At 39.6% G+C, this 17,557-nt stretch overlaps 3 protein-coding genes across 4 annotated transcripts; 1 reads left to right on the top strand and 2 right to left on the bottom strand.

Annotated features, from left to right (window-relative positions):
• Positions 1-419: 419 nt before the first annotated feature.
• Positions 420-7,790, top strand: ccnd1 (cyclin D1). Its single transcript, XM_057343074.1, has 5 exons — positions 420-834; positions 2,149-2,364; positions 2,756-2,915; positions 4,339-4,487; positions 4,565-7,790. The coding sequence occupies exons 1-5, from the start codon at positions 637-639 to the stop codon at positions 4,718-4,720; spliced, it is 879 nt and encodes a 292-aa protein (XP_057199057.1). The 5' UTR covers positions 420-636; the 3' UTR covers positions 4,721-7,790.
• Positions 7,791-10,814: 3,024 nt separating this feature from the next.
• Positions 10,815-13,741, bottom strand: lto1 (LTO1 maturation factor of ABCE1). 2 transcript variants are annotated; one of them, XM_057338425.1, is made up of 5 exons: positions 13,604-13,741; positions 13,393-13,498; positions 11,945-12,015; positions 11,699-11,853; positions 10,815-11,620 (listed from the first exon to the last, which is right to left on the bottom strand). In XM_057338425.1, exons 1-4 carry the CDS (start codon positions 13,660-13,662, stop codon positions 11,724-11,726), a joined length of 366 nt encoding a protein of 121 aa, XP_057194408.1. In that variant the 5' UTR covers positions 13,663-13,741; the 3' UTR covers positions 10,815-11,620; positions 11,699-11,723. The 2 variants fall into 2 exon arrangements, with proteins under 2 accessions (XP_057194408.1, XP_057194401.1); XM_057338418.1 differs by having other exon boundaries at positions 10,826-11,620; positions 11,736-11,853.
• A 1,454-nt stretch (positions 13,742-15,195) lies between these two features.
• Positions 15,196-17,171, bottom strand: fgf19 (fibroblast growth factor 19). Its single transcript, XM_057347613.1, has 3 exons — positions 16,970-17,171; positions 16,502-16,605; positions 15,196-15,516 (listed from the first exon to the last, which is right to left on the bottom strand). The coding sequence occupies exons 1-3, from the start codon at positions 17,169-17,171 to the stop codon at positions 15,196-15,198; spliced, it is 627 nt and encodes a 208-aa protein (XP_057203596.1).
• Positions 17,172-17,557: the final 386 nt, after the last annotated feature.

Raw genomic sequence — 17,557 nt, 5'->3', positions numbered from 1 at the left:
TTCTATGACCACAGACGTAAAACAGCAAAGTGTAATATTGCATATATACAGTTCTGTGGTTCTAATAAGTTGACTTGCTGTACGCTTCCCCTGGGATCACAGTTACACTGGGCAGCTGAGTTTCATAATGGGACAGCATGCACCTTGGTTTGGGCTATTATACCGCCCCCTACCAATACTTAACCAATACACATCTCCGGACCGCACTGCCCTGTCTTGCCACCAAAGCCCATTCCACCCCACCCCATGACCACAACACCAGCAGCTTGCCCCCTCCCGTAAAAGACCCCTACACCCCCACCCCAGCCTACCCCCTACTGATTCTCCTTGGTCAATCGTCACTCGGAATAGGACCTCCTATTTCCATCCTGCTAAAGGAAGGACCCCAAACTCAAGAGCCCATAGTTCTTTAAGGTTTTTCCTCCGCCCTAAGCAGACTCCCCCTCGCTCTCTCTCACAGGCTCGCTGCTGCTTTGATCTTCCCTTAACAACAGTCACGTCATAGGGGACTTTTGTCAAGCGGAGCGAGAGTTAGAGAGCTCAGCAGAGGCAGCGCAGCATCCACGGAAGCCGTGTCCGAACTTAGATCCAATTCTCTTACTTTGTCATCGCCAAAAGTCGGGCAACACCGAAGACATGGAGCACCAGCTGTTTTGCTGCGAAGTGGATACCATTAAAAGAGCTTACCAAGATACCAACCTGTTGAATGACCGAGTTTTACAGACAATGCTCAAAGCTGAGGAAAACTATCTTCCGTCACCAAATTATTTCAAGTGCGTTCAGAAAGAAATTGTGCCTAAAATGAGGAAAATCGTCGCAACGTGGATGCTCGAGGTTTGTTTCGGATCTTTTTGTGTGTGCGTGTGTGTTTGTGTGAGTGTATTACACAAGTTTGTCTCATGATGGTTCTGCTCATGCTCTTTGGACCCGAAGAAATGTTTTATAAACGTAAATATATTTAAATGTTACCCGAGTTCAACAGCATTGTCGCTCACCCCAGAACCATCTCACAGGAATACGCAACAGCAATTATTTTCTACTAAAATATTGAAGTAAAAATGAAATTACAAAAGTAATAATGCCAGACGTGGTTTTCTGTACTTCCTACTTTCGGATCGTTTTATATCGCTTATTTTTTCCCATTCGGCCTATTTATTTCGTTTACCAGTAAACTAAAGATAATATAAATAAATGTAGAATTTATTTCAATTTAATACCAATGTACACGTATGCATTCTCACTCGTGCCAGTAGTTATACGCCATCTTTGTTGTCGTTTGCTTAAGTTTTTTATATTTCTAAATTCTACAATGGAAACATTATTGACATTACATGAGTTAAGGCGCTCTTTAGTGGACCTATAATTCACAACTATCATTTAAATCTAAATTGTACATGTAAACGTAATATTTGTAGGCTATCGTAAAAGTTTTGTTTCAGTTTGCATAGCGCCTGCACGGCGGTATAAAAATAAGCTATTTTTCGACTTTATAAAGTCAAGATCGTGTTCTAAACGGTCGGATTATATTCTAGATCGATTAATTTGGATTTACAGATATTTAACATTAGAATCGATGCATCGGAATAATTTATATTAATTTTTGAAATACCCACTACCATTAAATGTCGCATGCGCCTCGATGTATACAGAGGCTATAGAATTCAGTTAATTTCACGCGATTTACTCACTAAATTCGACATTTTGTACTTTTATTGAATAAAACACAACTTCTGTAACATTTATATGTGTGTAAATCACAGCAAAACAATTTTATTATATTTTTAAATATTTTTTGAAAAGATGACGAACTAGGAAATTGTTTCCTGAGCCTAGCTTAGACACCACCTTTTTGCCTCGGGAAGCAACGACCACTAGAATCAACAGATAATTGCAATAATATTCCTACATTTTCCAAAACTCTAGCTTGCGATCTAATTATTGAATAAATGTTCTTTTTAGCAGTCGCATTTTATTCGTTTATAATTTAACCCTTCGCATTGCACGTGCAGCTATTTGGCAGATGCTAAACGCGTTGGATAACTCGATAAGATCAAAGCGTCGCGTTAGTTTGTTTAATATACAGTTTGCGAATTCATAGAGCCAAATGTGTGTTAGCTGTATACATGATGCACTTTCTTTTGTCTACAGGTCTGTGAAGAGCAGAAATGTGAAGAGGAGGTTTTCCCATTGGCTATGAATTACCTGGACAGATTTTTATCGGTGGAGCCCACCAGAAAGACCAGGTTACAGCTGCTAGGAGCCACTTGTATGTTTTTGGCCTCTAAAATGAAAGAGACTGTGCCACTAACAGCAGAAAAGTTGTGCATATATACAGACAACTCCATCCGCCCCAGCGAATTATTGGTAATTATTCAATACTCCGTATAGCCTACTTGTTTAAAGGAACGATATTAAAGGCACATGTTACTGTATTTAATAATCCAATAAATTTCATGTCATTTTGTAGCAAAGGAAGTAGCCTACGTTATATGCTTGCATTGATATTTATGATAGCCTATATGTGTTAGTCTGTTGTACAGTGAAGCCTAATGCAATTCTCGTGCATTTGCAACAATTACAGCAATTTTACAAAGTTTTTACATTTTAAGTGCCTGTTAATTGAATATAGGCCTTGCGTGAGTGTGCAACTGTTCGTCATCTCCATCTAGCGGTCAAAGAGTGCAACGTTTGGTCCTATGGAAAAAGTCGTCTGGGCTTTTATATAAACGTACGCCTTTTTCTATCTCCTTCGCAGCAAATGGAACTGCTGGCCTTAAATAAACTGAAGTGGGATCTAGCCTCCGTCACACCGCACGATTTCATTGAACACTTTCTCGCCAAACTTCCCATACATCAGAGCAGCAAGCAGATACTGCGCAAGCACGCCCAGACATTTGTGGCCCTCTGTGCAACAGGTATGTGCCTACATAAATATTTCAACCTGCAGCTGTACACATGTGCCTTGTTTTTATTTAGGCGCTCCAAGTACGTCTGCTCGGAACAGAGGGCCGTGCAAAAAGTACTGATTTACCTCAACCGAGTGCTGCTATCGGCCTGACTTTTATTGCAATGGAAAGAGTCATCTTTCTTGTCCTAATTCCTCACTCAGAGTTATTGTAAACCACTTTGAGCCTCTGCATGAGAGAGAGGAAGTCTGTTTCCTTTTGTGGCGATTGCTATGACTGCGCCGTGGCCTCTGAGGAGCGCTGCCTGCATCACGCAGTATTTCTGCGCATGCCGTGCGTGTGAACCATGCAGAAGAGGAAGCTGTTTGCTGACATTTTCCTTGTGAAAGGGCCTTTGTAACCTGATATTTTCCCTAGATGTCTAGATGTCCAGGTCTCTCTGATTAAGAGCATGTGCTCAGATGTTCGTGATGGGCAGAAAATCTTATTTTTTCCAGCTCATTGTAAAGGAACCTATGACAATCGCTTTATCACCTGTTGTTTAGTCTCAGGAAGGAACTGGCGCTGTATATTCCTCTCTTTTTGTCCCCCCCGACCCCCCCCCCCCCCCATTTACATGGTGGGTATCACTAAAGCTCGCTCCCCTTTTATGTTTATGACCTGCATTTCTTTACGAAGTAGCCTGGGATGCGAGCCAGGGAGAGTGTGGTTGGACGGATCCTGGAAAGGGGGGTGGGCGCCGCTGAATGAAATGAATGGGTCGGGGTGACGGCTCCTGTGCCTTTATGCTCAATTTGTCTTGACAATTGCCCTCTCATCTGCGGGCTAGCGACGGTAGACAACTTCCTATGAGAAAGGCAGTTGTGTGTGTCTCTATTCACCATGTGTGGGCAAAGCAGAATATAAGGCAGAGAGGCAGCTTTGATTTATAATCTCCTCTTATAGCCAATGCAAGCTGAAGTCAATTTCAAACAAACGTCAACATATGTCTTGAGAGAGTTTTGAAGTGGTGGACCGTGTTGCAGAAGACATTCAAGTCACAGAAACCCCAGGATTTTTGTGCACTTGCCCTTACCCGTGAGTGTGGGTGTATAAAAGCTTGATTTATTGGATGTTTGGTGTGCGAGGGTGAGAGAGCTACCATAGGGGGTAGTTGGAGCCGGCCCGGGACCTACAGCAAAGTTCTCTGCCTCCCCCCGAATACCCAGAGGCTTAAAGCCGTGGTGTCGGCCCCAAATGTCACGGACTGTCCCCTACCAACCCTGCTCTCATTACAGTTTAGTCATGCTATGCTTTATTATGGGCTCAGTCCCCACCCACAGCCGCTCTTCCGATATTCCTTAACCCACTAGTTGTACCCCAGCTTTATTGTTTTTTTGTTGTTTCATTGTCCATGTGTGAACTAATAAGAGCCTGTTGTTTTTTCCCCCAGATGTTAACTTCATCGCGTGCCCTCCCTCCATGATCGCGGCGGGCAGTGTGGTGGCGGCAGTGCAGGGGTTGTACCTGAAGAGCAGCGACAGTTCCCTTTCGTCGCAGAACCTCACCCACTTCCTCTCGCAGGTCATCAGGAGCGACCCTGTAAGTGTGCCACCTTTTCAAGTAAACCGCTATGTACCTTCCATTTGCGTCGTGCTAACCTCCATCTTCCCTTACAGGACTGCTTGCGGTCGTGTCAGGAACAGATCGAGTCCCTGCTGGAATCTAGTCTCAGGCAAGCTCAGCAACACAGCATCTCCACAGAGACCAAACGGGTGGAGGAAGACGTGGACCTGTCTTGCACACCCACAGACGTCAGGGACATTAACATCTAAGCGGATGGCGTTCCACCGATGAATCTCCTCATCTTTGTTTCTGTTGGGTATGGGCTTTGGCCAAAAGCTTTATGGGACAAGAGGGAAAACGGTCTCCCCCCTGCACCCCTCCATCCGACCAATACCTCGACCAATCGCAACTTGCCCTTCAGCGAGCCCTGACTGTTGACTGCTTGAGTGGCATCCCTGCGGTTTTGATGATCGGGCTCTGGCCCACCAGGATCACCAGCGGAGGACAGGGATCGAATGGAAGTCTTCTCTATATTGATCCCTCTCTTTTTTATGCCTCGAGTCAAAAGTTTAAAATACAGAAACATAGGCTATCTAGGATTTTAAAATTGCAAATAACAACGACAGTAGTTGTTGTAGACCTGCCTTAACTTGTCCTTGCGCAGAAAACGTGGGGTATTTTTTGTGTGTCAAAAACTATTTTTGAAAGAGAAGAGACGTTATTTGTTATGTTTGATTTCTTTCTCTCATAGATAGTACGTTGTTACACTTGCTAGGAGCCCTGCTTTTTCTGCAGTGTAGTCGTTGTAAATATATCCCCGCTTGCTATGCGTCTAGTCACTTTATAATAATTCTTTATAATAATTCCTAGACAGATTCCCTAACAAGATTCTCTTCTCTTCCAAAATGGTTTATGTAACCTTAGAATTTTTTTTAAGCATGTATTTTTGTTATGATTTAGACGGCTGTGGATTGCCCGGGATCTGAATTAAGGCCAGACACAACCATTCCTATGAATCGTTGCCTTCACTGCCATTAATGTATAGTGCTATTACTGCCGTGACACAATAAGCTTATCTTCTACCTTGCGGTGCAGTCCACAGTCGGCCTTTTTCTTTAGATTCATGTATTATCTAAAACCATTCCATTTTAAAAAAAGAAAAAGCACTTTTAGTCCGTCGTTCGAGGCTGATTTTTACAAAAAACAGAAAAAAGAAAGAAATCCGCAGTTGTTAAAACAATAGGGGGGAAAATATGGAATGGTGGAATAGACTCGTGTCGTCTTGCAGCATGGAGCAGGTCTCTTTATCTATGGTGTTAATGGTCTGAAAGAGTAAGCGTGAGAGGGGGACATTGAGAAGATATCTATTCTTTAAAGGGTTAATCGCCTCCCGCCTGAATGGACGGATGCTAGAGAACGTTTCAAAGTGCAATCCTACAGAAGCTCGGGCACCTTCTAGCTTCAGATGCATTCAGAGTGCTAGAAACACTATTGGGAACTATTTATTCTTATCTGTTCCCCGTAAGGCCAGTATGCGTGGATGCCCTATTTTTGAAGTATGTATGTAAAACTAAGATTGACAGAGAAACACCATAGTTAAAGTTGATGTACTCTGGTCTAGAATTTGTATAAAAAAGCAAACAACAAAGTAGATTTTGCACAAACCCAGAGATGTCAGTTTTCTTATGGATCTCTGGAAGGGGAGAAAGATGAAGAGGGATGTTAGACGGCAGAGGGAGGCAAAAAGGGCGATGGCTGGACATCAAAGAGTTAAAGCAGAACTGAGAAGATGTATGAAACAAAAAAACAAAAAAACAGAGGAGATGCTGCGGGAAGACACTCCTCATATTTAGCTGCTATGGAGGGATTTCCAGCGAGAATGAAACTTTCAAATGAGAAAACAAAAAAAAAAGAAAAAGACATGCTTCTTTCTCTTGTCTTGTTTTGCTGCTATTTTTTGTTTGTTTATATAAAATGTCAATACAATGCCATGTAATAGGTTTTAATTTTCTCATAGAAAATTATGATATTATTGACAACTTTGGTTCTTTTGGTAGTTTTTTTTTTTTTAATGTGATCAATTTTTGTTAATGTGATTTCTACGCTATGCTATTCCCAAAACAAAAAAGACAAAAAAAACACACAAAAGCAGATGAAAAAATAGACAAACGTTTCTGTTGTACCCACGATACCTCAAACTACAGTGATTTAGCATTGATTTAGTCTGGGACTTTTTCTTAGTGCTATTTGTTTTGTTTTATTTTGTGGTTATACCGTGCCTGTTAGTCCTGTTGTAAACTGCAAATGATCATGTAAATCATCATCATCATCCTACTGGGTCCTGATGCGAGCGAGTAGAAAAGCACATTGAATGGAATTGGTGCCATAAACATTGACTCTTGCGAGTTTATTTTCACAGTTTCATTAAAGGAGACTATATACCCACTAAAGCCTCTTCTAGCCCATCTTAATGAGTTAATGAAGCTTTTGTTTAAAACGTCACCATTGTGAGTTTGTGACTGCCATGTGTACTTACAAAGCCATCGTTTTGTCATGTAGTAATTTAACACAGCGCAGACAAAAATGTCTGCTTCGAGACGTCTTAATAAATGTGACTCGGCTACAATCAGCAGTAACGCTTGACCTGATTTTTTTTTCATTAGCCCAATTGACTTTGTGTCTATGGATCTACAGTTTTTCCGGAGTTCTTTTCCTGGCTGTTTGTTGAATAGAGAGGAACCTGAAAAGCCACCTTTATCTTTACTTTTATGTACGTTAGTCTATAACATGGTGCTGCTAAATGTTTGCATTGAGACTAGAGTTTCTGGAAGAGATGTGGCTATAAGCTAGTTATGGTGGTGGAGGTGATTCAGGACCCAGGGGAAACAATTATATTATCCTCTGTAGTATCAGGAAAGTTTTTTTTACCTCAAGACAAAATTAATTGAATGATGAAATCCAGCATGTATTGGTGCGATACACACACACACAAACCAAGAGACTGCCTTGCAATCAATGAAATGATGTGTGTGAGGGGTCATCGCTCTTGAATGTTTAGGGGAAACAGAGAAGAGAATGCACCCCCTCAGTATAAAAATTGTATCCTCATGTCTTAATTCTGTTGTAAACAGACCCGTAGAGTCTGTTTGTTTAATATGGTATTCATTTGCAAGGATCAAACTAAAATGTGCCATTGATCCTCAAACACAATGTCATTGTTTGAGATTTGTGTTTTTATTTTCACAAACTGGTCACTGAAATGCACAATCTTTCCTTGCTGACCCATCTTAGCCATGAGGTTACCTAGAATAAAACTTTAAAAAAAACACTTGTCTAGTCTGATTTGTATTTTTTTGTGTGATGTTGGTTTTGACCAAAGCACCGTTTCTGGAATAAAAAAATGCTTTAGTAAAAATGTTTTGGTGTTCGATAGAACATTAATAGAAACCTCAATACTTAAAGTGATAGTTCACACAAAAATAAAAATGATTTCATGATTGTCATTTCAAACCTGTATGACTTTCTTCCGCAGAACACAAAAGATATTTTGTTGTTAGCTGGCCCCCATTCACTTGCATTGGTTTTGTGTCCATACAAGAAAAGTCAATGGGGGCCAGCACTGTTCGGTTACCAACTTTCTTCAAAATATCTCCTTTTGTGTTCTGCATGTTTGAAATTAAAAGATGGTTAGTAAATGATGAGAGAATTTTCATTTGTGTGTGAACTATCAGTTTAAGAAACCTTAAAAATGTAAAAAATGTTAAATGATGGCCTGATGCAATTGATTCGGTTTTTTAGGCTTTGTTACATGCAAAATAATTAAAGAAAGTGAACATTGAACAGCAGAAGGGAGAAAGGGCTGTATGGTTGATCAAATAAATGCAGTGTGCTCTCAGGTATCATGAGGGTGATACTCTTATTGTCAAAGTATGATCTGTCTTCATTACAGACAGTCTTTGATGTTTTGTCTTGCCACAGACAGGCCACCAGGTATCAGAGATGAGACTGCTAGGCAGAAGGAACTCTGACTATTTCACGCACCTCTGCTACTGACTGAGGTTTGAGATAATACTGTGTATTTGGCTCTTGGCATCTTGGTGTTTGTGGTTTCAGAGTAAGAAGCAACATTGCTCTCCTCATACACGCTGTTCTGAAGTCTGAAATCTGCTTGAGATGTGTTATCGGGGTAATTTACCAAAAAATGAAAATTCTGTCATCACCCTTTTGTCATTTCAAACCTGTGTGACTTTTTTCTTCTGCATAACACAAAAGTAGATATTTTGAAGAATGTCGGTAACCAAATAACGCCGGCACCCATTCTCTTCTATTGTACGGACGCAAAACCAATGCAAGTGAATCGGTACCGCCGTTGTTTGGTTAGCAACATTCTTCAAAATATCTTCTTTTGCGTTCTGCAGAAGAAAAAGTCATACAGATTTGAAATGACAAGAGGATGAGTAAATGATGACAGAATTTTCAGTGTTGGGTGAACTATCACTTTAAGCCGCATTTGGGCACAAAAGTCTTAATAGTAATTTTTGTAGTGGATGAAGTTGGTTTATCTCAAAATCAAGCAGGTGTCCTAGCCGTATGAGTGCGTGTGGTTCATCACATTAACCATAAACCTCTAACTTTATATAAATCAGATCCTGTTGAATTTTTCAAAAACTGCATGGTCCTATTTCTGACATTCAAGCCTACAATACCTCTGAACAGAATTTTACCCAAACAATGTTGTTTTAAAATTGCCATACTCAGTGAGGTCTTCACAGCACATTACATTAGAACCAAAATATTATATTACAGTATACAGTATGTAACGGCTTGCCAAAACTGGAACAGCCTCCCTCGCGGCCACACACTGCCCCAACCTCATCTGACTGAAGTGCTCGAAGCTTTCTTGTCTGTGCTGTGAATAGGAATTGCGCATTTATCATCCACATCATGAACCATGCGAGGAAGCGAGCGGCTCAAAGCTGAGATTGCAGCTTGTGTGAGTGTGTGTAAGGGAAAGAGTGGGGGGTATGAGGCACCGGGGCAAAAAAGGGAGATACTATGCCACCATTCAACTTGGGGCCTTTTTTTCGAGTGCCCGTCGGTTACATTTGTCACGTTCCTCTTTCATGTCACCACTCGCCACCTGCTCCTGAAATTCCTGAACATTTTTTGAAACCTTCCAGCGTCCTGCTTCATTTTCTTGTCCCCTCCCCTTTCGCTGGCCCCATGCACTCTGTTCCACGAGTGAAAGGAAACCAAAGAAACACGGCTCCTCTAACTCTTTCACAGACCCAGCCCTGTCTTACACCCCCCAAGTTCATGTTCTTCTGTTCTGCATGTGGAATTAGTCTCTCTCTCTCCCGCTCGCTCGCAGATGCACAATATCTCAGATAGATGATGTATCATTTATAGATCGTGGAATGAATAGAAACACCTGACTCTGAAATCCTGCTTTGTTCTGTTTTTTCCTGTATTATTCTACAACTAAGACATCCAATCAGCTTTCAGAAAAAAATATCATCATGTTTTCCCACAAAGAAATGTATTAGATTTAAACTGTAGAGACAAAACAAATGTATTCGTACACTTTCTGGTTGTCAGTATGTCTATAGTTAATGTGATGAGCTACACCAAATGAACCAAAAATGGCTCAAAAAACAAAAAAATTTTACATTTTGAATTCTTAGAAAAGTTCTTCCAACTACGTCAACTATCAGTGGCTCGTGTGTCCAAATACATTTTGGGCACAATCTAAATGGATATCAGTGGTTCTTATCAATTTGAAAATTTCTTTGACAGAAACCCATAACACTGTTTCATAAATCTGAGAAAATATGTGCTGTAGCAGCAGGGCCCTGCAGTGTCCGGCTGGAGGTCTTCAGGGAGGAGTGAGGTTTTATCTGTCAAGCCTCTATAGGTGCCGCCAGTGGGCCTAGTGTTTACCTGCTGCTGCCCACGGCGTAGACCAGCTGCCATCTCCAAAACCATCCTCTAATATGCTGCCAACTCTTGTCCGCCTGAATTCTGATCTGCACCTCAGACTTAAAGTGCACAGGGAGCGGAACAAAACCGCACAGCCCTCTGCCTCTCGCTCGGGCCCCATTGCAGCATTGTTATGGCCACAGCAACTGTCCCCATTCTGGGCCCGGGAGAGGGGAGGAGCATTATCTGTCACCACTGACCACCCGTGAAACAACACTGGGGACCCCGGCAGAGGAATTTCTTATGATTTAGGGCTGGTTAACTAACAATAACAAAAGGTAACTGGGATTTCTGCAGGTGTTTGTATTTATAATATGAAATCACTTTAATACATTGTAAGAAAAGGGACAAAGTGCTTCATATACATTACTTTGTAGCATTATATTATTTACTTTGAAATGTAAAACAACTAACATAGGGGAGATGTATTAAATGTATAATAAAAAAACTAACAATAATAAACTAATTTAGGCATTAGAAATACATTGAATTCAGACATTTAAGAATAAAAGTCATTTTATTATAAAATGTCTCGTTATACCAAAAAGTAAAAAAACAGCCATGCCCATGCATCTTGGATGTCTCATGACGAGAGAACCCCGCAGTACTTGCGTCATGCCAGCAGGTGGCGCCACTTAGTTGTAAGTATTCTTTAATTTCACCACAAGATGGCACCACAGCACTCTTGTACAAGCAATTAATTTCACCATCATAGTAACTTAGGAAAAGGCTAAAATATCAAAATATATATATATCTATAAAACCATCGTGGTATAAGTTACTTTCTGTTTGTATCATATATCTCAAAGTTGTATTCTATTACTCAAACTGAGCAACCAATCAGATTTGTGCCATTTTCCCTCAAAACATGTAACTTTAAAATTCCTTAACTGGCCATTCTTAAAATCCTGAGCAAGGACACTTTTCCATTCTGTGTTTTTTTAAGAAGTCTGTTTAATGGACCATTCCGAAACACGGCCAACACGAGTGATGTGTCTACTCATCCACATCTACACCCAGTACATCCCCAATACTGGCTGTCAGCAGATGACCTCTGTGTACTCGAGCCGAGGCCACAAAGAGTTTTCTTCCAAAGATGTTGAAGAGCTCTTGGAGTCTCAGAAGGACATTTCTGTTGATCCATTCACATATTCTCTGAAGTCTGTTGACACATTCAGTAAAGAGCAAACCTGGAGCGAAACGTGTTAGGTTATTAGATGCTCCTGTATTAAATTACTAATGATAAGGCTTAAAGAATCTATGGTCACCTTACACAGAGATGACTGGAGATTGTTAATAGGATACCTGTCTAAACTTGGCCCGCACTGTTGCCATGACATCTTGAAGTTTTTCATACTGTGGGTCTTCATATGGATAATTCTGAATCACTCCAACCAAAGACTCCACAGCTTTTAGCCTCTTCCTAGAAGATACCCAGTAAGTTAGTTATGGGTTAATTATTTGTTAACAATGCTGGGCGGGTTTTTTTTGGTCTTACATTTGGTAGAACATACCTTGCTTTAATATCACTACTGTTTTGAAGGAGACATTTCCATGCAACTGCAAATCCATAATAAAAGGAAACCTGAAAAGAAATGGCAGGCGTGGTTTAAGATCTGGAACCTCATACATTCATTTTAGTTTCAATTGATAAAAGAGGAAAAATAAATACATATAAAATTGTGCCATGTTCTGTATACACGTTTTATAATACAGGTACATCTAAAAAAAAGAATATCGTGAAAAAGGTCAATATTTTTTGTCACTCATTTCAGAAAGTGAAACCCATATATTATATAGATTCATTACACACAGAGTGAAATATTTCAAGCCTTTATTTCTTGAAATTTTGATGATTATGGCTTACAGATAATGAAAACCCAAAATTCAGTGTCTCAAAAAATGGTGTTTTCTGAAGTCCACAGTCAACGCAGCCATCTACCAGGAAATTTTTAGAGCACTTCAAGCTTCCTTCTGCTGACAAGCTTTATGGAGATGCTGATTTCATTTTCCAGCAGGACTTGGCACCTGCCCACACTGCCAAAGGTACCAAAAGCTGGTTCAATGACCATGGTGGTACTGTGCTTGATTGGCCAGCACACCCGCCTGACCTGAACCCATAGAGAATCTATGGGGTATTGTCAAGAGGAAGATGAGAGACACCAGACCCTGCAGATGACCTGAAGGCCGCTATCAAAGCAACCCGGGCTTCCATTATTACACCTGAGCAGTGCCACAGGCTGATTGCCTCCATGCCGCGCCGCATTGATGCAGTAATTCATGCAAAAGGAGGTCCAACCAAATATTGAGTGCATAGAAATGAACATACTTTTCAGAAGCCTGACATTTCTGTTTAAAATATCCTATTTTTATTGATTTTATGTAATATTCTTCTAATTTTCTGAGACACTGAATTTTGGGTTTTCATTATCTGTAAGCCATAATCATCAAAATTTCAAGAAATAAAGGCTTGAAATATTTCACTCTGTATAATGAATCTATATAATATATGGGTTTCACTTTCTGAAATGAGTGACAAAAAATATTGACCTTTTTCATGACATTCACATTTTTTGAGATGTACCTGTACTGCATATATTGGTATTTCTTATGCAATTTTTTCTCTCGACGATATTAATCCATTTCTTTCTTTGATATTTCAACAACTCCGACACAAATAAGATTTTTGTACTTAAATAAAAATTAAAAATAACGTTTTTTGCGAAGACAACCTTTCCACGCTTGGCCCCGGATCTTTCTGAACTCGTAGGTGCAGATCACAAACCTGCCGGTAGATTTCCAGAAGTTACTCGCATTGTTTAGGCAGATGCCGTGGGCACTACGTACAGCTACTGAAAATATGTAAAACACACGAACACTTCTCCTGCTATTGTCCACGAGGAATGATCATTCACCTTTCTTAAATATAAAGGTAAAGAATATGTCACTGTGTATATTTCACCTCTGCACTGAGTTTTGCTCCGTGCAGACGCCCGTGGTTTTTGCCCTCGATAGTTCCTTGTCGAATTCCCTCTTCAAATCCTTCTTGATAAGCTTCAATATGAAATCTTAAACAAAAGAGAATATAAAATATGGGACTGTACAGTATCGACTTAACTATACCAGGGTAAACACATGCGGCGATACATATGAGTGCAAGTAGCTGGTTTTACCTGTTATCCGCCATTATAATCGAGTCAAACAAATCATCATTATTAGACAAATAAGCCATTGTTACATAAATTGGTTTATCTTTCAGTCAAAATGTTTTGCTAGCTGATGGTTCCTGGATGTTTCTTCTTCGTGTTGATTGTAACATCGATGTGCTTGAACTAACGTTACACCGCCACCTTCTGTTAGAAACTACACTACTGCTACTACTACACTAAAGGCGCTTACAGATCCTACTAGAATGATAATGTCACTCTTTGACCACATTTTAAAGGCTTTAGACTTTATTGAAATCTAGGGTTTGCTTTGTCTTTAAATGTTTTGTTTTCATTGTCCGTACCTGCCATTTCATCATCATTTATACAGGTTCACAGTTTTCGGTTTGAATGTTTCCAGCCTTTATTTAAACTCAGAAAAGATGACAGTTGAGAACTTTTCAGAAGTGTGCTGTGTAAAAATGAGGAACGGGTAAATGAGAAACGTGTAATAAAAAGAGAAATATCGAAAATTACACTACAAATACATACAAAATAGAAACTAAAAGCATTGCAATGCAACTATGAAGGGCATTAATACACTTAACAAAAATAACAAAATAACATTTTGTAATTTTCTTGTAGTTTAATCTAGAACGATTAATATTTCTAATAGGGCTAGGTCTTTCTGTACTGGCTTTTTTAAAACATAAATGCAAAACACATTCAAACTAACTCTCTCTCTCTCTATTTTAAGTTAAAATAAAGGTGATGTCTTGTAATTCTAAAACATGATACAAACAGAAAGTAACTTTCTTTTCTAATGGACAGTGTAATAATTTAACGGGACCTTCTGATAATGCAATTAATTCTTACACCAGTAGAGGGAGCCACAACATTGCAAAAACGTTCAACGTTGGTTATTTGTAAAAAGCATTAGTTGCATTAGAGATGGCATTATCAGTTTGCCCATTTAGGGAGAAATGTATACACAGTTATTGTTCTTTTATCTACTAACATCCTCTTACAAATAATCTATTGATTTATTTATTAAATTATTCTTCATTTTATTAATATTCCATAAATCACCTTCAGCCAAAGGCAGTGAGAAAATAAATATTACCATTTTGTGTAGTCTTGGAAAAGAGAGGGTAAAAACTTAAGACCACTGCATGGACTAATGACATATGAATAAAAAAGAAAATATATATATTAACAATATAGGTAAGATGTCTATGTTGTCACAGTACATTTTATAATATGATATAGTAAATATACAGTTTTAAACGATATACAAAGAGCGGGGCCATTACAGAGACATTGACATTAAAAAAATAAATAAATCAAATAAGCTGCATTTGATGTAGCATTATGGCTGATATTACTGACCCTCAACATGTGGAGTGCTATTTTTTGTGTGTGTCTATAATCTGTGGCACTGCGTCTTCCACGATTCCATGACCGTATGTAAAGTTAGCCATTGCAGAGCTCTTGAAAGTCTTACCCCGTGCTCTGGTTAATGGCAGGACTGATTTCACACAGTCTTCTGTTTCTGCATGAGAAACTGGACCTTTCTCTGGGTCACTTCCTCAGAACATCCACAAATGATGGTTGACTGCTCATCTTTTGTTAAAACTGGGACTTTGGATCACTATTTGGGAGATCTTTCCAAAAGGGTCCATGCTGTCAATTTGAAGGCCTAGCTGAAGGTCGTGTTCAGGGTCAGTGAGAGAGTGCTGTTCCCCTGATTGATGGTTATTGGTAGGTTCCTGAGATAGTGTGTTCACCATGGGAAGAAACTGGGATAGAGTAGTCCCATCTTTATTGTTTTTTCCACCACCCAAATTCACCAGAGCTCCATGTTTGCCTGAGATATAGATGCTGTAGCCATCTGGCAGAATTCGTTCTATGAAAGAGCAATCCTCTTGCGTGTAGATGTGCTATTAGAGAAGCAAAAGAAATAAATGTGAAAACTCACTAAGAAATACATTTATGTAAAGAATCACAGTGTGGACATCTCGTTGCCCAGGTTCACCTTTCCTGCCCTGCCTGTGTTTCCTTGATAGCTGTTTGCAAACCACATACAGGGGCCAAGGTTGTCATTGCTGGTTCTCTCTGATGAGGTTTTAGCTATGCAAACATACCCCGCCATGGCCAAAGGTCGCTGTTATGACATCAGTCAAATCTGCATACTTGAGGAATTATTTTGGAATTATTTTATTCCAACAAGCTCAACGTCAAATCAAGCACTCAACCGCAGTTTGATTTTTTTATTCACTTTGTGCTCTTAATTTTCAATTGCAATGGCACATGGGGCATTTTTCAGTGCAGTACACAACAGAAAATATTTTTATTTACGTGTTTATGTATTTAAACTCTTATAACCCATCATTGGTCTTGCCCTAAAATTATGATTTTGGCTGTAACTTTGGCTGGGAGAAATGAACTCATGACCAGAGCATATGTCAACAAAGGCAGATGTTGGTGGCGAAATCAACTCGTCTACACTTTCCCAGTCATAAAGGACATCACTAGGTGACCTTACCTTTACAAGGTTATCTATGACGAACATGTGGAGTTCTGTTATAATTGTTATTATCAGAGTTCCACGTTTAAGATTAAATTTATCGATTAAAAAGTTTGGATGTTAGAAGCTTATGCCCAAGAGTTAAAAATTGTAAAAGTCAATATAGCCTTTAAGCTTGTTACAATTCATATTAACTTATCATCAGGTATAGGAATTATTGATGAATAATTATACATAATGAATATTTTTTTAAATAAGGGGTAAAACCCTTAGTGTTAAATATGCACTGTTTAGAAAAGCGCAAGAGTAATGACATTTAAACCACAAAATAATTATTAAATTGAAGTGTAATATCACTAAAGAACATTTTAAGAAACATTTTGTAGAGTAAAACCTACCGATCCATATAATTTTCCATTCCTCTCCATACAGAGAAACCGAGAGCTTGCAACACCTTTGATGGCAACACAGCCGGTCTCCACCGGCCATATCTCAACCAAACCTTCAGGGGAAAATAAAGTGAGATGTGTCATGAAATATTATCAAATTAAAATATAGGTGTTAGAAGAGACTTAACAGACTTTATGATGACTCAAAAGTTGCAGTATTTGCTTTTAATTCGTATGCATTTAATGTGATGGGAATGTTAATGTGCGGAGGCTGCATATGGAAAATGCGCACGTGATTCATTTAGGGACCAGTCGCAAGCTGGTCATTGCAAGTGGATAATGTAGTGATAATTGGATGATAAAACATCATGATGTGAAATATGTTGCTGTGATTTATACGTAGCCTAAAGTGTGTCCACGCAAATACGACGCTAATCAACGCACGACACCGATCTGAGCTTTGAAGCGATCACTTACTGTGAAGACTTTGCGCGTGCGATCCAGTTATTTTCCCGTCTGTGTTTATTTGCAGATGTAAACCGCGTCTAGTTGCGTACAGATGTCGATGCCGGACAGGTTGTCCCCAGTCATTTGCCAAATGTGGACCAGAGTAGGGCACCGGGAGGCTCCTCGCGCCGATGCTGCATCCCAATACGGTGACTACGAGTAAGCAGAGCATTATTGAGCATTAACTGTAATGGGTAAATCCTCTCTGGTATACATATATTACGCCTGCGCACACTGTCGTTCCCGTTTGTTTCTGTGTTTTGGGGTAATGCTCCACTGGCCTTTAAAGTCTTCTCTTATCAGATCAATCGATAACCCTTTTCCCCCTTTGGCAGTTCTGAGAACAGGTTCATAACACACCTCAATGGACATCCAGCAGATGATGAAAAGGAAATCATTGATATGGAATTTTTTTTGGGCTGGTAGGCCTATTGTTGCTGATATTAGTTAACGTTCGTTTAATGAACTATTATGAAGATTTTGTATAATCGTGTTTGCATCGAACAGTCAATCTGAACTTTATAAAATGCACATTATGTTTGGTCATGGTGCATGCTT

This window comes from Triplophysa rosa, linkage group LG1 (assembly GCF_024868665.1).
Source record: "Triplophysa rosa linkage group LG1, Trosa_1v2, whole genome shotgun sequence".
NCBI classification, from domain to species: domain Eukaryota; kingdom Metazoa; phylum Chordata; class Actinopteri; order Cypriniformes; family Nemacheilidae; genus Triplophysa; species Triplophysa rosa.
The sequence above is the reverse complement of the archived record's forward strand: the minus strand, read 5'-3'. Positions and strand labels throughout refer to the sequence as shown.